A 22,207-nucleotide genomic window follows, 5' to 3' on the forward strand; every position below is an offset into this window, starting at 1 on the left:
GTTAGATACAGAGTAAAGCTCCCTCTACACTATCCCATCAAACACTCCCAGGGCAGGTACAGCACGGATTAGATACAGAGTAAAGCTCCCTCTACACTGTCCCATCAGTGCCTCTGCCTCATTGTCAAAACAGTCGCCTTTTTTGCTAAGACTGGAATTATTTTGAACCTGAATAGAGATTGCCCTAAACTTATTCCATGTCTGATCCTTTGGAGCTTTTAGACACAGGAGAGTTTTATTGCATCAATTCAGGTGGGCCATGAAGCATGTCACAGAGGTGAAAGTTCAGTTTTAAACCATCATACCATTTAGTCTACACCAGAATGCTACCAGGGCTCCAGTGGTGAGATTACATAAACTAGGCTTGTATTCCCTGGAATATAGATGGTTAAGGGGTGATTTGATTGAGGTTTATAGGATTTTGAAAGGAAAGGATAGGGTAGATAGAGAAACTTTTTCGGCTGATGGGAGAAGTCCAGGACTAGGGGACATAACCTTAAAATCAGAGCCAGGCCATTCAGGAGAGAAGCTGGGAAACACTTCTTCATGCAAAGGGTGGTAGAAGTTTGGAACTGTCTCCCACAGAAAGCAGGTGATGCTGGGGCTCAATTAACGATTTTAAGTGCGAGATCAATGGATTTTCGCTCGCCAAGGGTATAAAGGGATGTGGAGCCAAGGTGGGTGGATGGAGTTGAGATACAGATCATTGAATGGTGGAACAGGCTTGAGGGGCTGAATGGTGGTCTCCTCTTCCTAGCTGTTTTGTAAGTAACATTTCACCAACTCTGGGTTCGACTGACCCTTTACCATCACTTGTACAGGGAGTTGAGCTGGGAACTGAGTGTGCATCTGCCCATGTGCAAGCACTGACTTAACAGGTCAATACCTTGCACGAGCTCAGATTTGTATCATTCTTCGCTGGCGATGGATTTAAAAACCCAGTTTCAGCCCCTGTCCTTGACGCCATGGTCATTAGATCACAGTTCCTGACAAACACATGGCCCCTGGCCTTGCAGTATGGAAACATTTGGCTAACCACAGTTCTCAGTGACTTTCCCCTCAGTAACCTTCCCCTGCTCGCTCTCCATTTTAAGGTGTGAGAACACAGTATTCAGAGAATTTGAGGTTTGCAGATGGACTGATTTTCAAACGAGCAAAGTCGCCGTACTTTCAGTGAGGAAAGGTGTCTCCCGCTTTGGGCCATGAACCACACAACCGCTGCTGACCAGAGCTCGGCTCACTGACCACTTAAACTCACTGATGCCTCTGCTCTGACACGCAGCGTGTCAGTGCTTCATTGCGTGGGACACACTAAGGATCTTCAGATATTCTCATTAATAAAAACCCATCTGTCAATTCGTTCGAAAAGAGATTCCCTGAGATTTACATAATCCACTCTCTAAAATTTCTTTAGTGCATCTGAGTGCCATAAACAGCAGTTTGTATGTGTATATACTAACGGCAGAAAATAGCAATTTAACCATCGGTTCAAACTGATTCAACAGTCCTTGTCACACACAGACACATCCACGCACACGGCCCCATGCAGCAGCCCTTGCTGCTGGTGTCTGATTCAATTCGCTTTGGACATTTGAGCTGGTTCAGACTTCAACAGGAGATAATTGAGCCCAGTAAGGTCTGTGTTGGAGTTCTTCAACCTCCTTACTCCCTCTCTCCCAATCTAAATGTCTGTGTGTGATTCCCAGTAAGATGGAGATGCTGTTTCACACACTGTGTAAGTTTTGTAATGGCATTCCTATCCTTCCTTCCCACCCCTTGCCCTTTGTCTGTGAATCCCACTGAGGGAGCTGCTGTGTCTCACTGTATGTTAATGATTTGTTCTGAGCATTGCTGGCGGTATGGCTGGGAAACAGAATTACTGCTTTCAGTCCAAGACACTTTTCTTTGCCTTAGACGAGCAGGGTCCAGAGCCACTGTTGTAGTTAACCCTCCTCTCTGTCTTGTCCCTCTCCCTCACTCCACATCGTGTCTTGGATCACACACTAAGAATATAAACTCATCATTTACAATCATAGCTGAAGACCTGAAATCTATTTTCATCATTTTCTATCAAACCTCATTGCCTCGGATGTGCTGAAGGGATTAAATTAGTAGAGAATCCCTCTTCCTATTTGCTGCTTCCTCACAGTGGTTTCCAAGGTGGGACTGCCTCACTGGTGTGGGAGCAGGATTAGCTATTGGAGCTATGAACAGGAGATTCTCTTCCTGCTATCCCCCCATGCTACTGTCACTCATTCCGCACACCCGCTGTGGATAGGCTTTGCTTTTAGTGAGTGGAGCGTGTTACCTTCCTGCTGCCTGGGCACACCACGTTTAAGCAGGCAGAGCACACCTGCTGTCTGCACACTTTCCGATTAGGGGACCGGGATTGCGCTACTTGACCTGCTGTCTGTAGTGCTTTGCGGAAAGGAACTCCCAACATGCTTCCACCGCGCTGAGTCATGGATGGTGGACAGGGAGTTCCACCACTGATCTTTGTGTTCAGTGGTTGGACAGTGGTGCCACACTCTCACTGTGGCTGTGTTGAAGATGTGGGGCATTGAGTGGGGACACATGGCAGGGAGAGGCCGTGCTGCGGGACATTGAGCCAGACCTCTGTCTGCACCAGAATGTGAAATTCGGTTATGTATAACACTCTGGAATATGAGAGTGCTACATTTCCCATCACTGCAGTACCGGAGTGAGTGTTTGAATGGGTGAACCCATGGTCCTTGGTGAAGCTGTGGTTCCTTAAAGCTTCCAGTTTGTGATAGTGTTTTGGATGCCTTTCTCAACAGGAGACTTTCAACAGGAGACTTTAAATGAACATGGGACCAAAATACAAACACCTCTGTTATGAAACATCCTTGGGATGAAACCTTAAGTCAGCAGTCTGAGTTTAAATATCCTGTTTTGTAGATTATGATACTGAATGTCTACATTTTGCCATTTTTAGGAATTGTCTCTCTCCTCACTTTCTACCTTGAATAATAAATAGGCCGGGCCTCTGCTTCAATTCTTGGAGAGAGGGAGTAAAAACCACTGAGTTATTGAAATTCCTTCCCCTTCATACCCACCTCACCAATGCAGCATCTGGTTGCAGTCAAATCTGCCTAATCCTCCTCCTGCTCTGTGCCTCTGGCACTCTGTTTGGATGAGCCTGCCCCCCCGGCCCAGTCCTCCCTCTCGAGGGAGGGCAGCAATCTGAGGTTGATAGATTTTTGTTAGGCAAGGGTATTAAGGGCTACGGAACCATTGAAAGGCGAAACAGATGCGAGGGGCTGAATGGCTTACTCCTGTTCCTATGATCTATGTTTCGATGCTCTGAAAGAATAATCCAGCCCCTACCCTCATGTGCGCCTTATGGAAAATGGAATATATTAGAGGCAAAGAATGCCAGGGTGGGACTGTGCCAACACACAGTCTAGCTAGGGCTTGACATAACAGCAACACAAGGAGGCAGTCCGGGTCTTGAATCCATGTTGCCCAGACCCAGGAGATGAGCAAAATTAGTGCTGGAATAACCGTTCTTAATTTTATTGAATCCTGGAGATCAAATTATTTTGAGAATGCCTTCCCTTTCTGTGTGCTCTTAAGGGGAATGCTGGTGGAGGGGGTGGGCTGGCAGGCAGTGGGTGATGGTGCAGATTGCATCTAGTTAATATTTGGTTAGGCCAAATACAAGATTTCACTTTTACTCCTTGGAGTGGATTTCTCAATGCAGTGAGAAAACAATCCCATAGCATTATTGAGGAAGAGCAGCAGAGTTCGCTGGGTGCCCTGACCAACATTTATCCCTCAACCAACACCTAAAACCAGATGATCTGGCCATTTATTGAGTATGGTCACATAGTGGTTATGTTACTGGACCAGTAATCCAGAGGCCTGGACTCCTCACCCGGAGACGTGAGTTCAAATCCCACCACGGCAGCTGGGGAATTTAAATTCAGTTAATTAAATAAATCTGGAATAAAAAGCTAGTATCAGTAGTGGTGACCATGAAACTATCGGATTGTCGTAAAAACCCATCTGGTTCACTTAATGTCCCGGTCTGGCCTATATGTGACTCCAGACTCACAGCAGTGTGGTTCACTCTAAACTGCCCTCTGAAATGGCGGGCTGTTGTACCAACCTGCTACAAAGAATGACATTTTATCCAGGTCCATGTGATACATATACTACACAGACTGCAGCTCACCACCACCTTCTCAAGGGCAATTAGGGATGGGCAATTAGGGATGGGCAATAAATGCTGGCCTTGCCAGCGATGCCCACATCCCATGAATGAAAAAAAAATGAATTGTTTGTGGGAGCTTGCTGTGCACAAATTGGCTGCCGCATCTCCTACAATACAGCAGGGACTACAAAAGTACTTCATTGACTGTGAAGCACTTTGGGATGTCCTGAGGCTGTGAAAGGTGCTGTAGAAATAGAGGGTCTTATGTTCGCTGCAATGTTTGTCACCTTAATGACCACGCATCCTTCTTGTGCAGGAAAGCTCTGGCTTCAGGGAGTGTTTGTGTTTCTATTCCAGGCCGAGCAGGCTGAGTTCAAGAGGCAGCAAGAATCTGACCTGAGCCCGGGCCCCAGAGGCAAGGGCAGGAAGCAGACTTTCAAGCAGGTTGGGGAAGACACCAGCAGGGTGGAGGTTTGGATCCACGCCACCCACCCTCACCCCTCGCAAGGTAGTGAATCAGGCAGGGATGATGGAACTTCCGAGCAGGACGAAGATCTTGGGAATCTCTCTCCTAGCGACGTAAGTACATTGGAGTAGATATCATGGTGGGGTTCAATGGGAAATAACCAATTGTCTACCAAGCCAAAATGTATGGTAGCCCCAGGAACCACATGGACTTGGAAAAAATACCATGTTTATTGTTGGCTACTTGTTTACCAGACTGAGGTTGGCCACCTGACCACTGGACTTCATGTTGGAATAATGCGTTTTGTGGCTCTTGCTCTGTGCCCCATTCTAAGTAGAGGAGCTTATCCCCTCCTTGGGTAACAGGAGTTCCTTGGGCATCAAAGTGCTCCATTACCTCGCCCGATTAGCCTGGGCAGCAAGTGTTGGCAGGTTATTCGACTGGGTGTCACATACCAGCCGAGCTTGATGTCCACAACAGCAAACAAAATTTAAATTAAATGCAATATAAACAGAAAATGCTGGCAATGCTCAGCAGGTCAGGCAGCGTCTGTGGAGAGAGAGAAACAGTTAACGTTTCAGGTCATAAAATTGTAGAATGGTTACAGCACAGAAGGAGGCCATTCAGCCCGTCAAGTCCGTGCCGGCTCTCTGCAAGAGAACTTCAGCTAGTCCCACTCCCCCGCCCTGCAATTTTTTTTCCTTCAGGTACTTATCCAACTCCCTTTTTGAAAGCCAGGATTGAATCTGCCTCCACCACCCTTTCAGGCAGTGCATTCCAGATCATAACCACTCGCTGAGTAAAAAGGTTTTTCCTCATGTCCCCTTTGGTTCTTTTGTCCATCACCTTAAATCTGTGTCCTCTGGTTCTCAACCCTTCCGCCAATGGGAATAGTTTCTCTCTAACTACTCTGTCTAGATCCTTTATGATTTTGAACACCTCTATCAAATCTCCTCTCAACCTTCTCTGCTCTAAGGAGAATAACCCCAGCTTTTCCAATCTATCCCTGTAACTGGTTTCAGGGATGAGGGACTTCATTCTTGTAAATCTTTTCTGCACCCTCTTGAACATTCTTCCTAAAGTGCAGTGCCCAGAATTGGACCAGTGTTTTATAAAGGCTGATCATAACTTCCTTGCTTTTGTACTCTATGCCTCTATTTATGAAGTCCAGGATCCCGTATGCTTTTTAACCGCTATTTCAACCTGCCCTGCCACCTTCAACAATTTGTACACATATACCCCTAGGTCTCTCTGTTCATGTACCCCCTTTAGAATTGTACCCTTTAGTTTATATTGCCTCTTCTCATTCTTCCTACCAAAATGTATCATTTGAAGGTCGATGACCTTTCATCGGAAGTGGAAAAAGTTATAGATGTAACAGGTTTTAAGCAAGTGCAGAGGCAGGGAAAGAGGAGAGGGGAGGAAAGAACAAAAGGGAAGGTCTGTGATAGGGGGGAAGGCAGGAGAGATTAAATGACAAAAGGGATGATGGTGCGAGGCAAAAGGAGATGGTAATGGGACAAGTAAAGAAACAAAAGATGGGTCTAGAAGAGGTGTAAATGGGAATGGCAGAATCATCAACAGCTGCCGTCCGAAAAAATAGGAGCAGAGGTTCTGATCTGAAATAGTTGAACTCGATGTTGAGTCCGGAAGGCTGTAAAGTGCCGAATCAAAAGATGAGGTGCTGTTGCTTGAGCTTCTGTTGAGCTTCATTGGAACAGTGTAGGAGGCCGAGGACAAGAGAGGTCAGAGTGGAGCGGAGAATTAAAGTGACGTGACCGGAAGCTCGGGGTCACGCTTACAGACTGAATGGAGGTGTTCCGGAAGACGGTCACCCAATCTGCGTTAAGTTAGATGCATTGTTTTCTGAGTGTTTTGGTGAAGCTGGTGGTTAGCGTGCAAGTGTTTTCTTCCGAAATGTACAGTGCACCCTACATATAACTGATTTACAAAATCTAAAACTTGTCTTTAACTACAAAATATTTCCCCTGCTCTTCAAAAAGTGTGCGTGTGCAGTGAATGTGGCTGTATTTCAACGGAACAATTATATCATTGCACCTCATTGATTTAAAAACCATTTATTCTGATCGCGTCATGCATAGCTAGCAGTCATTTGATGCTTTGTTTCCCCTCTGCTGAAGGATTTTCTACCTTTCCCACGCCTGTAAGACGAAAGAAAAGCAAACTTCAAACAAGCCAAATATTAAAACCAAATCCCAATAAAAACAGAGTCCATGTCTGGCATCAATAGACTACTACATGTTGAAGTGTTTTGTACACGTAAATTTCTATTTTATTTCCTCCACTTGTGAGGCTGACATGCCCGCCTCACTCGAAGAATAAAAAACATATGAGATATTTCAATTTCACGTCTGCTCTGCAGAATGTCTGCACTTCTTTGCCCCTTCACCTTCAATCATTCAATTATTTATTAAGTAGTTTAAAAGGTTCAGTTTATCTACTCTACAAGTTAGTGCCACTATTTAAATGCTATATTCTGTTTAGTGCTGCAATAATGGAGCAACACAAATATCACACTGCCACTCCAGTGAGTCCTGGGATTAAACTAGGGTGAGAGTAGGGAGAGCGTGGGCTGTGAAAGCAAGCAGAAAGGCTGGCACTCGTACAAGCCCATTCTCCAGACCCCAGAGATTTGGTTTAAACTGCCTTTTGATAGTGCTGGCATTAATGCTGCAATTACAAACTTTAAAATTGTTTCACAAACTTTATTTTTCTAACTTGGCTTTCCCTCCCACTATTCCCAGACTAAAGGGGCAGGCGAGCAGTCCTCGTGGAGCTGGGCGGCAGTGCTGCAGCCCAAGTGTTCGTCTAAAGAGGACCAGCCTCCACGGACTCACTTCCCACTCCTTTCTGTGTGTTCATTTCCCCTCGCTCCCTCTCTGTCAGGTGCTGTGCAGTGTCCAGGGGAGTTGTACAGGAAACTCTCTGGTATCCGGCACCGACAGGACCGGGATGGTGCCGGTAGATTAAAGATTCCAGATGGCGGAGAGGGTTAACTACCGAGGCTATTTTTAACCGAGTCAGACTCCTGTTATTGAGGTGTTCGGACTTCCGACAGCGCCAAGAAGCCGAGTAGTGGCAGTTTGGAGAACTAACTCAGCCACCGCGGGAGACTCGGACTTGGCAACAATTCCGGTTATTGAGGTGTTTTCGGAGTATGAATTTTGCCGGTTAATAGAGAATTCCGGATATTTAGGTGCCGTTTAAACAAGAGTTTCCTGTACTTTACCCCCATCCTGGGTACAAGCATGTTGCATCACTGGGCTGTATATTTGCATTAAAATGTTGGTGTTTTTTTTTCAAAAGAATAATTAAAATGGACAATCGGCAGTCACCGTTCTCCCTGAGGTGCGCGGCATGGTGTATCGATCAGTAGGTCCCGCACAGGCCACTTACGAGCTGTTGCCGCTGGAAAAGATACTGTGCAAGTGCGGCTGTGCAGCAAATTTAAAGGGACGCGCAGGAAAAGAAATTAGAGGGAACATTGTTGGTGGTGCTGTATACCCTTCAGATATCAGTTACACACCTCGGTTGTAGGTATACTGCCAGCAGTGCAATAATAGTATAACTGCAGATTTGGGCCCCAAATTTCCGTGTTGTGAGATCCCCCCCCCTGCCCCCTACTGGAGGAGACTGTCTTTTGGCATTGACACCACACTCCGTATAACTCTAGGTGGTTTCAAGTCTATTTTGAAATTAACTTATTAACTTCTAGACAGCGATGTAGTTAATTATCTTGGGAGTCCAGGCCCTCCAACCTGAGGCCCTCAGGGTTTGACATTTAGTGGCTGGGAGTGGAGCAGTGGCCCATGTAGGTATGACTGGGCAGAGCTTGATTCAGAGCCACATTGTGTAAAGAAGGCACTGCCAGGCAAAATCCGTGCCATAGACTCTGACTTTTAGTTACGGTGTAAGGGCAGCCCTTAACACAAAAAGGGACTTTCACCAACTCCCTTAGAGCGCCCATGTCCCGGAGAGCACGTGAACCATTACCAGATTTTGTTCTATTTAGTTTGTAATTCTTTGCTCTTATGGGACCCGAGAGAACGTGCTGGAGGTGAGAATGGCCGCTTACATCTTGTTTTCTTTTTCGGATATCTCAACTCTATATTCTTGGAACTAGCTGTGCCACATTACGTTTATTTTTGGTGAGGAAATGTTGCTGCGGTCCTCGAAGAGATTGACAAGACGCACTCTGCTAATGACCAGCAATTGGTGTCTGAGTAGCAACTAACAAAGTCTTTCTATTTCTAGACATTGCACAACACTGCAGCCCTGCTGCGGTGTGTGACCGATCGCTCGCTCATACTGCAGCCCTGCTGCGGTGTATGACCGATCGCTTGCTCGTACTGCAGGCTCACTGCAGTGTGTGACCGATCGCTCGCTCGTACTGCAGGCTCACTGCGGTGTGTGACCGATCGCTCGCTTGTACTGCAGGCTCACTGCAGTGTGTGACCGATCGCTCGCTCGTACTGCAGGCTCACTGCGGTGTGTGACCGATCGCTCGCTCGTACTGCAGGCTCACTGCGGTGTGTGACCGATCGCTCGCTCGTACTGCAGGCTCACTGCGGTGTGTGACCGATCGCTCGCTCGTACTGCAGGCTCACTGCGGTGTGTGACCGATCGCTCGCTCGTACTGCAGGCTCACTGCAGTGTGTGACCGATCGCTCGCTCGTACTGCAGGCTCACTGCGGTGTGCCACTGATTGATCGTAAGCTCTTGTACGTCTCTGGCGGATGTGAGCACCTAGCCTGAGCACTGAGAGGATTCTTCCACTTGCACCCTGCCACTGGTTTGCAAATTGCTGTTAAGACGATCAGAATGCATTTACAATTGAACCCTTTCTGACATTAAATGGGGTACCTCTGATAATGTGCACACTTACAGCATAGGGTTGGTGTGGTCCTGTGGCACGTTATTGTGCAGTGGCACAGTGGGCATGTGGTGCTTGCCCTACACATGGAGTTTCTGTTCTCTTGGGCTGACCGTAATTGTATTTGCATGTTATATCTAGACCACGTTCCTGTGCCTTTCACTAGAGGAGGCCTGGGAGCCTGTTGTGGAGAGGAAAAAGGAGAGAAGGGATTGAAGAAATAATGTCCGATTATAAATACTATTTGAACAGTTAACACTGAGGTAAACAGTCCTAAGCGATGAACCTTGAAAGGGAAGGGGATTCCACAAATGCTTCTCGCTCTATAAAAGGAAGGTCAACATTGGCTGCTGTCTCTAGCACCCCTGGTTACTCTGTATTCTTTTAGAGCTGCTGGTTAGCAGGAGTGAGTTACAGGCTGGAATCTAATCGAGGGGTTTGGAGGTTTATATATAGAATAGCAGATACCTGGGAGTGAGTTACAGGCTGGAATCTAATCGAGGGGTTTGGAGGTTTATATATAGAATAACAGATACCTGGGAGTGAGTTACAGGCTGGAATCTAATCGAGGGGTTCAGGGGGTTTATATATAGAATAACAGATACCCGGGAGTGAGTTACTGGCTGTAATCTAATCGAGGGGTTCGGGGGGTTTATATATAGAATAACGGATACCCGGGAGTGAGTTACAGGCTGGAATCTAATCGAAAGGTTCAGGGGGGTTTATATATAGAATAACAGATACCCGGGAGAGAGTTACAGGCTGGAATCTAATCGAAGGGTTCGGGGGGTTTATATATAGAATAACAGATACCCGGGAGTGAGTTACAGACTGGAATATAATCGAGGGGTTTGGGGATTTATATATAGAATGGATACCCAGGAGTGAGTTACAGGCTGGAATCTAATCGAAGGATTCGGGGGGTTTATATATAGAATAACAGATACCCGGGAGTGAGTTACAGACTGGAATATAATCGAGGGGTTTGGGGATTTATATATAGAATAATGGATACCCAGGAGTGAGTTACAGGCTGGAATCTAATCGAAGGATTCGGGGGGGTTATATATAAAATAACTGATACCCGGGAATGAGTTACAGGCTGGAATCTAATCGAGGGGTTTTAGGGGTTTATATATAGAATAACAGATACCCGGGAGTGAGTTACAGGCTGGAATCTAATCGAGGGGTTCGGGGGGTTTATATATAGAATAACAGATACCTGGGAGTGAGTTACAGGCTGGAATCTAATCGAGGGGTTCGGGGGATTTATATATAGAATAACAGATACCCGAGAGTGAGTTACAGGCTGGAATCTAATCGAGGGGTTCGGGAGGTTTATATATAGGATAACGGATACCCGGGAGTGAGTTACAGGCTGGAATCTAATTGAGGGGTTCGGGGGGGGTTTATATATAGAATAACAGATACCCGGGAGTGAGTTACAGGCTGGAATCTAATCGAGGGGTTCGGGGGGTTTATATATAGAATAACAGATACCCGGGAGTGAGTTACAGGCTGGAATCTAATCGAGGGGTTCGGGGGGGGTTTATATGCAGAATGACAGATACCCGGGAGTGAGTTACAGGCTGGAATCTAATTGAGGGGTTCGGGGGGGGTTTATATACAGAATGACAGATACCCGGGAGTGAGTTACAGGCTGGAATCTAATCGAGGGGTTCGGGGGGGGTTTATATGCAGAATGACAGATATCCGGGAGTGAGTTACAGGCTGGAATCCAATCGAGGGGTTCGGGGGGTTTATATATAGAATGACAGATACCCGGGAGTGAGTTACAAGCTGGAATCTAATTGAGGGGTTCGGGGGGGGTTTATATGCAGAATGACAGACAGTGTGAGTTACAGGCTGGAATCTAATCGAGGGGTTCAGGGGGTTTATATATAGAATAACGGATACCCGGGAGTGAGTTACAGGCTGGAATCTAATCGAGGGGTTCGGGGGGTTTATATATAGAATAACGGATACCCGGGAGTGAGTTACAGGCTGGAATCTAATCGAGGGGTTCGGGGGGTTTATATATAGAATAACGGATACCCGGGAGTGAGTTACAGGCTGGAATCTAATCGAGGGGTTCGGGGGGGGTTTATGTGCAGAATGACAGACAGTGTGAGTTACAGGCTGGAATCTAATCGAGGGGTTCGGGGGGTTTATATATAGAATAACGGATACCCGGGAGTGAGTTACAGGCTGGAATCTAATCGAGGGGTTTTAGGGGTTTATATATAGAATAACGGATACCCGGGAGTGAGTTACAGGCTGGAATCTAATCGAGGGGTTCGGGGGGGGTTTATGTGCAGAATGACAGACAGTGTGAGTTACAGGCTGGAATCTAATTGCGAACAGCATCTGATGGTTATCTGCTCAATGACCGTTTTCTGAACTCTGGTTAGATAACTGCCGAGAAATGGGCTCCAGCTTTTGGTTATAATATATGGCACACTGTTTGTTTTATGTGGAGATTGCAATCAGTTTTTGGCTCCTTTCCTTGGCAGCAGGAGTGGTCAGGGCGGCTGCCGACTGTCTTGTGGAGGTCCGTGTTTTTGTGTGACGTTCACTCGGCAGGCTTAACCTGTTGAATAGACCCTGCCTCACTTTGTCCTGTCCTGTGAATGCCCTCTGACTTGGCATTGTGATCCACAGTGGCTGTGGAAAATTAAAGCTGAATCCAAGTAACTCACGGGACCACAGGCTATGGTTCCCCCACTGGCACCTTGCCTGAGCGGCCATTCTTAGTGTGAACCAGGAGATAGCCAGTGTTGGGGAGTTGTTGGGCCATGGGAGGCTTCACCTGATGTCCACACGCACTGTCCAGCTGGTGCTGGAAGCCTGGCTCATTTCCTCCTCCTTGACCCAGCGGTGCAGTGACCAGCTGTAGCCCTCACTGGCAGAGGTTAGAACCAAGACTGAACCGGATCGGATCCATTCTGGTCAGTCTGGCTCAATCTCAGTTAATAACTTTACAAACTGAAATCAAGGGAATTGTAACAGATTGTAAAACTGTCCCTTAACCAGCAACATTGCAGGGGAAAACACTGAGGGGTTAAAAACACTGAATCCATATTGTATAGCTTCAGACAGCACCAGTGCATGAACAAAAATCTTATACTTATTTAGTGGCTCTGAAGAAATGCTCCAAGGTTTCACGTTTTTCTTAATCGGTTATAACCCTTGGAGCAAAGAAAGTTAAGGGGAGATTTAGTAGAGGTGTTCAAAATTACGAGAGCTTTTGATGGAGTAGATAGGGATGAACTGTTTCCACTGGCAGGAGGGTCGATAACCAGAGGACACAGATTTAAGGTAATTGGCAAAAGAACCAGAGGGGAGATGAGAGTGTTTTTTACGCAGTGAGTTATGATCTGGAATGCGCTGCCTGAAAGGGTGGTGGAAGCAGATTCAATAATAACTTTTAAAAGGGAATTAGATAAATACTTCGAGGAGAAATTTGCAGAGCTGTGGGGAAAGAGCAGAGGAGTGGGACTAATTGGAGAGCTCTTTCAAAGAGCCGGCATAGGCATGATGGGCCGAATGGCCTCCTGTACTGTATGATTCTATGAACCGTGGTATATGTTTATTTTAAAAGTATAATAATTGGAGCTGCAGTACTTGCTATGAACAACAGATGGTGCTGTGCCTATTGATGCTGTATTGGTGGAACCGGGGCTTGCAGTATGAGTGAGAGCGATAGTTTGTTAAATATTTTCAGGAGTAATGATGGTTTAGAGAGGCTGCTCTGTTCTGAAAGGAAACAGTTGCCTGTGTTTAAACGGCAGTAGATTTTTCACGTTAATGAACTGGAAGCAGCTACACATTAATATCCACAACAGCATATTTAAAACCAGACAACAATACAAACGTCACCTGGGGTAATTGTTTTAATTTAGAAACAATAATATATAGGTGCCGTATTTTGTTTCCAATGTATAATTGGATAATAGGAGCAGGAGTCGGCCATTCTGCCCCTTGAGCCGGCTCTGCCATTCAATGAGATCATGGCTGATCTTCTACCTCATCTCCACTTTACTGAACTATCCTCGTATCCCTTGATTCCCTTAATATCAAAAAATCTATCGATCTCTGTCATGAATATACTCCACGACTGAGCCTCAACAGCCCTCTGGGGTAGAGACTTTTGAAGATTCACCACCCTCTGAGTGAAGAAATTTCTCCTCATCTCAGTCCTAAATGGCCGACCCCTTATTCTGAGTCTGTGACCCCTGGTTCTAGACTCCCCAGCCAGGGGAAAACATCCTCCCTGCATCTACCCTGTCAAGCCCTGTAAGAATTTTGTATGTTTCAATGAGATCAGCTCTCATTCTTCTAAACGCTAGAGAATATAGGCCTAGTCTACTCAATCTCTCCTCATAGGACAATCCCCCCATCCCAGGAACCAGTCTGGTGAACCTTCATTGCACTCCCTCTATGGCAAGTATATTCTTCCTTAGGTAAGGAGACCAAAACTGTACACAATACTCCAGGTGTGGTCTCACCAGGGCCCTATATAATTGCAGTAAGACGTCTTTACTCTTATACTGAAATCCTCTTGTAATAAAGGCCAACATACCATTATTACAAGAGGATTTCAGTATAAGAGTAAAGACGTCTTACTGCAATTATATAGGACCCTGGTGAGACCACACCTGGAGTATTGTGTACAGTTTTGGTCTCCTTACTTAAGGAGGGATATACTTGCCATAGAGGGAGTATAATGAAAGTTCACCAGACTGGTTCCTGGGATGGGGGATTGTCCTATGAGGAGAGAGTGAGTAGACTAGGCCTATATTCTCTAGAGTTTAGAAGACTGAGAGGTGATCTACCAAAGTGGATAACTTCACATTTCTCCACATTATATTCCATTTGCCACGTTCTTGCCCACTCACTTAGCTTGTCTATATCCCCTTGAAGCCTCCTTGCATCCTCCTCACAACTTACATTCCCACCCAGCTTTGTATCATCAGCAAACTTGGGTATATTACATTTGGTCCCCTTATCCAAATAATTGCTATAGATTGTGAATAGCAGAGGCCCAAGCACTGATCCTTGCGGTACCCCACTAGTTACAGCCTGCCAACCCGAAAATTACCCGTTTATTCCTACCCTCTGTTTTCTGTTCGTTAACCAATTCTCGATCCATGCTAGTATATTACCCCCAATCCCATGAGCCCTAATTTTGTTTAATAACCTCTTGTGTGGCACCTTATCGAATGCCTTCTGAAAATCCAAATACAGGTACACCACATTCACTGGCCCCCCTTATCTATTCTGCTAGTTGCAACATCAGAAAACTCTTAACAGATTTGTCAAACACGATTTCCCTTTCATAAATCCGTGTTGACTCTGCCCAATCCTATTATTATTTTTTAAGCGCCCTGTTACCACATCCTTAATAATATTCTAGCATTTTCCCTACTACTGGTGTCAGGCTAACTGGTCTGTAGTTCCCTGTTTTCTCTCGCCCTCCTTTCTTAAATAGTGGGGTTACATTTGCTACCTTCCAATCCGTGGGAACCGTTCTAGAATCTATGGAATTTTGGAAAATGACAACCAATGCATCCACTATCTCTATAGCCACCTCTTTCAAAACCCTAGGATGTAGGCCATCAGGTCCAGGGGATTTATCGGCTTTCAGTTCCATTAATTTCTCCAGTACTATTTTTTTTACTAATACTAATTTCTTTCAGTTCCTCATTCTCACTAGACCCTTGGTTCGCCACTATTTCTGGGAAGTTTTTTGGCAGAAGATAGACACACAGCATTTGTTTAATTTCTCTGCCATTTCCATATTCCCCATTATAATTTCTCCTGTCTCAGCCTGTAAGGGACCCACACTTACTTTCGCTAATCTTTTCCTTTTTACATACCTATAGAAGCTTTTACGGTCTGTTTTTATGTCTCTCGCTAATTTAATCTCATTCTATTTTCCCTTTCTTTATCAATTTCTTGGTCCTCCTTTGCTGAATTCCAAAATCCTCCCAATCCTCAGGCTTACTATTTTTGGCAACATTATAAGCCTCTTTATTTGACCTGTGGGGTTTTTGTGCCTTAAAGGAATGTATATTTGTTGTAAATTATGTATTAATTCTTTAAATGCTAGCCATTGCTTGTCTACCATCATACCTTTTGATGTAGTTTCCCAATCTACCTTCGCCAAGTCGCCCCTCATACCTACATAGTTTACTTTGTTTAGATTTAAGACCCTAGTTTTGGATTTAACTAAATCTCTTTCAAACTTAATATAAAATTCCATCATATTATGGCCACTCTTCCCTAAAGGCCCCTTTACTACAAGGTTATTAATTAACCCTTTCTCATTGCACAATACGAGATCTAAAATAGTCTGTTCCCTAGTTGGTTCCTTAACATACTGATCTAGGAAACTATCTTGCATACATTCCATGAATTTGCCCTCCACACATTTGCCCAGTCTATATGTAGATTAAAGTCCCCCATGATCACTGTATTACCCTTGTTACATGCGCCTCTAATTTCCTGATTTATACTCTGTCCTACATTACAACTACTGTTTGGGGGACTATAAATAACTCCCACCAATATTTTCTGCCCCTTGCTGTTTCTTAGCTCCACCCAAACTGATTCTACTTGATTTTCGGAGCTAAGATCCTTTCTCTCTACTGTCTTTATCCCATCCTTTATTATCAGGGCTACCTCTCCTCCTTTTCCATTTTGCCTATCTCTTCTGAAAGTTAAGCATCCTGGAATATTTAGTTCCCAACCTTGGCCACATTGCAACCACGTCTTTGTAATGGGCAACCAGCTAACTTCTAGATGCCTACTTCCGCTTCTGTAACATCGCCCTTCTCTGCCCTTGCCTCAGCTTATCTGCTGCTGAAACCCTCACCCATGTCTTTGTTACCTCCAGACTCGCCGATTCCAACGCGCTCCTGGCCGGCCTCCCATCTTCCACCCTCCGTAAACTTCAGCTCATCCAAAACTCTACCGCTCATAATCTAGCCCACGCCAAGTCCCGATCATCACCCGTCAGCTCCCCCCCCCCCCCCCCCCCCCCACCCCGTGCTCGCTGACCTACATTGGCTCCCGGTCAGGCAACACATCAATTTTAAAATTCTCATCCTGGTGTTCAAATCACTCCATGACCTCGCTCTCCCTATCTCTAACCTCCTCCAGCCCTACAACCCTCTGAGATCTTTGCATTCCTCTAACTCTGGCCTCTTCTGTATCCCCCCACCTCCTTTGCCACATCATTGCGGCCATGCCTTCAGTTGCCTAAGCCCCATGCTCTGGAATTTCCTCCCTAAACCTCTCTACCTCTCCCTAATCTTGTAAAACACTGCTTAAAACTCTCCTCTTTACACCTGTCCAGTATCTCCTTCTTTGGCTTGGTGCCAGATTCTGTCTGACTACGCTCCTGTTAAGCGCCTTGGGACGTTTTCCTACCTTAAAGGCGCTGTATAAATACAAGTTGTTGCTGAATCTCCAGGAAGGTGAGCTGGGCTCGTGAATTTTCATGCTGTCACAGTGATGCCCCTGGCTCGGGCTGACCCTGTGGCTCGGGCTGACCGTTGCCTCTCCCTGCGGCTCGGGCTGACCGTTGCCTCTCCCTGCGGCTCGGGCTGACCGTTGCCTCTCCCTGCGGCTCGGGCTGACCGTTGCCTCTCCCTGCGGCTCGGGCTGACCGTTGCCTCTCCCTGCGGCTCGGGCTGACCGTTGCCTCTCCCTGCGGTTCGGGCTGACCGTTGCCTCTCCCTGCGGCTCGGGCTGACCGTTGCCTCTCCCTGCGGCTCGGGCTGACCGTTGCCTCTCCCTGCGGCTCGGGCTGACCGTTGCCTCTCCCTGCGGCTCGGGCTGACCGTTGCCTCTCCCTGCGGCTCGGGCTGACCGTTGCCTCTCCCTGCGGCTCGGGCTGACCGTTGCCTCTCCCTGCGGCTCGGGCTGACCGTTGCCTCTCCCTGCGGCTCGGGCTGACCGTTGCCTCTCCCTGCGGCTCGGGCTGACCGTTGCCTCTCCCTGCGGCTCGGGCTGACCGTTGCCTCTCCCTGCGGCTCGGGCTGACCGTTGCCTCTCCCTGCGGCTCGGGCTGACCGTTGCCTCTCCCTGCGGCTCGGGCTGACCGTTGCCTCTCCCTGCGGCTCGGGCTGACCGTTGCCTCCTCCTCTCTTATCCTGTTGTAAAGATTTGGGTTTCTGAAAGAATGTCAAGTTGCAAGTTGTGCATTGAGGACAGGAACTTTGCTCTGTGGCTGACAGCCCCGTGCGTTGCCTCAGGTGTGTCTGGTACAATGTGACAGGTGCAAAACTCCTAGTAAGAAATCTTCCCAATTGGAGTAGTGCTCACTGCGTCAGATACATCTGTTGTCTGTACCTCGGGGATGTCTGTGGAATAATCCACACACCTGCATTCATCATTACCACCAAGATGTGCTTGCACTTTGACAGGCTGGGCTGCTCTCAGCATCGCTCAGATGTAACTTGAGAGGCGCTGGGGTTTTTGTTGAAGGGATGGGAAGCTGGGGGATTTTTGTGGGGAGGGGATGGAATGGTTAGGAGGGGCCATGTATTTCTCTAGCATTCCTCATGTCTAAAAGCACTTCACAATTAGGAGGACATGAAACAGTAATTGCTGAGCAGCAGGAGAAAAGGGAGAAATGGTAGGGTTGAAGTGGTTGAAAGAGCGATTCTGAGGCGGTTTATGAAAGTAGGAAGGATTGGCGAGGCGGAGGGAACTGGGCAGGGATTTCAGGAGCACAGTGGTGATCAAGACAGTTGTTGAGCAGAGGGAACTAGGAACGAGGAGAAACCTTGTGTCAGAGGAGTGAGAATATATGCAGGTTGGGTGCGAAGAGGTCACTAAATCAGGGTGAGGTCACGGGTGAATTTTAAAGCCAGGATCTGATTTTTGTAATCAATGTAGGGCCAGTGGGACTTGGCGAGGAAGGGAGTGCGGGACTTTGTGTGGATACGGGTAAGGGTATGGGCTGTGGCACTTTGAATAAGTTGAAACTTGTGGAGGGCTGACACAGGAAATGCAGCTGGGAGGGTATTAAGATAAGTCGAGCATTAAGGCACAAACTATGGTTTGGGAGCAGGGACAGCCAATTTTGCGGAGGTGGAAGAAAGTGATGGAGTGAATGTGGGGGGGGGGGGGGGGCAAGCGGAGCTTGGGGTTCACTGGTCCGTCTAGTCTACGCACCACCTGACCCACCCTGAGGCAGGAGCCAAGGAGCTTGATGGCGTCAGGGCCAGAGGCTAAGGTGCTCGGGAGATCAGGAAGAATGATTTCCGACTTTTACTACATTAAACTGGAGGAGTTTTAGAAGGCTGGGATTAGTTGGAGTGATTGGGACGAGGAGGAGGATGTTATTGTTTGGCTGCTTGGAAGAGTTGCCTGGAGTGATTGGGAGGGGTGGATGGGATCACTGGTGGGGGTGATCAGAGGGGAGAGTGGGGTTAATGGGGTGATCAGAGGGGAGAGTGGGGTTAGTGGGGTGACCAGAGGGGGGAGTGGGGGTAATGGGGTGATCAGAGGGGGGAGTGGGGGTAATGGGGTGATCGGAGGGGAGAGTGGGGTTAATGGGGTGATCAGAGGGGAGAGTGGGGTTAGTGGGGTGATCAGAGGGGAGAGCGGGGTTAATGGGGTGATCAGAGGGGGGATTGGGGTTAGTGGGGTGACCAGAGGGGGGATTAAAGTTAATGTTGGGGTGATCAAAGGGGAGACTGGGGTTTATTGGTGGGGAAGAGGAGGCTGGGTGATTGGAAGGGCAGGAATGCCTAAGATATTTGTACAATGCTCTATTTTAGAATCCATTAAAAGCTCTGTGGTGTATATACATCTCCCGTAACTTAGCCCCAGTGTTATTAATGGCATGAGTGTTGATACATGTCTAAATTGATTTGGAGATGGCACATTAAACAAGCAGGCGGCTGATGTTTGGGATTTTTAAATGAAAATTGCCGCTGGGTGCCCAGCTCTGTTAAAAGTGCAATCGTGTTCCAGTGAATTGTCACAAGTGGTAAGCTTTAACCAAGTGCAATTCTGTACTGAAATCTGTGCTTCAGGAGTGGAAACCATCACTTTGGGGGTTACTACCGTGCTGGTGCCAGAGCCAGAACAGTTGCTTTGTCATGCTGTCATTGGAAAGGATTCCAAACACAACAAAGCTATTTTCCTTTGGACCCACTGGTAGATTTGAGTAACATGAGCTTTTTGGGGCCATGCAGGCTGCTCTATTCAGTGGTGAAGCACTGTGTTTGACGTGGGCAGTGTTATTTTTTAAAAAGTATATGTGCATAATATTATTGTGACTGGGAGGTTCAATACTGCACCAGCTGAAGAAAGGATTGCCTTGGCCCTCAAAGCTTGTTTAGCACATGTCGAATTTAGAAGACACAAAAAACATTCCAGAAATAATGGGGAACCAAAGGTCTAGAGAGAATGAGGAACTTAAAGAAATCAGTATAAGTAAAGACATAGTGCTGGAGAAATTAATGGGACTAAGTGGCGATAAATCCCCTGGACCTGACGACCTGTATCCTAGGGTTTTAAAAGAGGTAGCTGCAGAGATAGTGGATGCACTGGTATTAATCTTCCAGAATTCCCTAGATTCTAGAACAGTTCCCAAGGATTGCAAGGTAGCAAACATAACCCCGCTATTTAAGAAAGGAGGAAGAGGAAAAATTGTGGAACTATAGGCCAGTTAGCCTGACATCAGTAGTAGGCAAAATGCTAGAATTTATTATTAGGGACGTGGTAACAGGGCACTTAGAAAATCGTAATATGATTAGGCAAAGTCGACATGGTTTTATGAAAGGGAAATTGTATTTGACAAATCTGTTAGTTTTTTGAAGATGTAACTAGTAGGTTGGATAAGGGGGAACCAGTGGATGTAGTGTATTTGGATTTTCAGAAGGCATTCGATAAGGTGCCACAAAAGAGGTTATTACACAAAATTAGGACTCTTGGTATTGGGGGTAATATAGTAGCATGGATTGAGGATTGGTTAATAGAAACATAGAAGATAGGAGCAGGAGTAGGCCATTCAGCCCTTCGAGCCTGCTCCGCCATTCAGTGAGATCATGGCTGATCATCCAAATTCAGTACCCTGTCCCTGCCTTCTCCCCATATCCCTTGATCCCTTTAGCCTCAAGAAATATATCCAACTCTTTCTTGAATATATTTAATGAACTGGCCTCCACCGCCCTCTGTGGCAGAGAATTCCACAGGTTCACCACTCTCTGGGTGAAGAAATTCCTCCTCATTTCCGTCCTAAATGGCTTACCCCTTATCCTTAGACTATGACCCCTGGTTCTGGACTCCCCGGCCATCTGAAACATCCTTCCTGCATCTAGTCTGTCCAGACCTGACAGAATTTTATAGGTTTCGATGAGATCCCCTCTCAATCTTCTAAACTCCAGTGAGTATAAGCCCAATCGACACAATCTCTCCTCATACGTCATTCCTGCCATCCCAGGTATCAGCCTGGTGAATCTTCGCTGCACTCCCTCCATGGCAAGAACGCCCTTCCTCAGGTAAGGTGACCAAAACTGCACACAATACTCAAGGTGCGGTCTCACCAAGGCCCTGTATAACTGTAGCAAGACATCCTTGTTCCTGTACTCGAACCCTCTTGCTACGAAGGCCAGCATACCATTTGCCTTCTTAACCACCTGCTGCACCTGCATGCTTACCTTCAGCGACTGGTGCACAATAACACCCAGGTCTCTTTGCACTTCCCCTTCTCCCAATCTATTGCCATTCAAATAATAATCTGCCTTCCTGTTTTTGCCACTAAAGTGGATAACCTCACATTTATCCACATTATAGTGCATTTGCCATGTTTCTGCCCAATCACCCAACCTGTCCAAATCGTACTGGAGTTTCACGACATCCTCCTCACAGCTTACCCTCCCACCCAGCTTTGTGTCATCTGCAAATTTGGAGATATTACATCCAATTCCCTCGTCCAGATCATTAATATATATTGTGAACAGCTGGGGTCCTAGGACCGATCCTTGCGGTACCCCACTAGTCACTGCCTGCCACTCGGAAAACGACCCGTTTATTCCAACTCTTTGCTTTCTGTCCGCCAACCAGTTCTCTATCCAAGTCAATACCTTGCCCCCAATCCCATGTGCCTTAATTTTGCATGCTAATCTCTTATGTGGGACCTTATCGAAAGCCTTTTGAAAGTCCAAATACACCACATCCACTGGTTCTCCCTTATCTATTTTACCAGTCACATCCTCACAAAATTCCAGCAGATTAGTCGAGCATGATTTACCTTTTGTAAATCCATGTTGACTTTGTCCGATCCTGTCTCTGCTTTCCAAGTGCTCTGCTATTACATCTTTTATAATAGACTCCAGTATTTTCCCCACTACCGATGTCAGGCTTACCGGTCTATAATTCCCCGCTTTTTCTCTACCACCTTTTTTGAATAGTGGGGTAACATTAGCTACCCTCCAATCCATGGGTACCGTTCCAGAGTCTATCGAGTTCTGGAAGATGACCAGCAATGCATCTACTATCTCTAGGGCCACTTCCTTAAGTACCCTGGGATGTAGACCATCAGGCCCTGGGGATTTATCAGCCTTCAGTCCCATCAATTTTCCTAACACCATTTCCCTACAAATACTGATTTCTTTCAGTTCCTCTCTTTCATCAGACCCTATGTTCC

General features: G+C 46.6%; 1 protein-coding gene across 1 annotated transcript in view; it reads left to right on the forward strand.

Annotated features, from left to right (window-relative positions):
- The window catches only part of LOC147102244 (telomerase-binding protein EST1A-like), a 93,110-nt gene that overhangs the window by 11,336 nt on the left and 59,567 nt on the right, over positions 1 to 22,207 (forward strand). Inside the window, exon 3 of the mRNA XM_085964602.1 lies at positions 4,535 to 4,756. Within this exon, the coding sequence (XP_085820728.1) occupies positions 4,535 to 4,756 (222 nt within the window). The remainder of the gene's footprint in view (positions 1 to 4,534; positions 4,757 to 22,207) is intronic.

The sequence above is a fragment of the Somniosus microcephalus genome, chromosome 22 (assembly GCF_052327205.1).
Source record: "Somniosus microcephalus isolate GS21.2 chromosome 22, FLI_Smic_1.0, whole genome shotgun sequence".
In the NCBI taxonomy this organism is placed as follows: domain Eukaryota; kingdom Metazoa; phylum Chordata; class Chondrichthyes; order Squaliformes; family Somniosidae; genus Somniosus; species Somniosus microcephalus.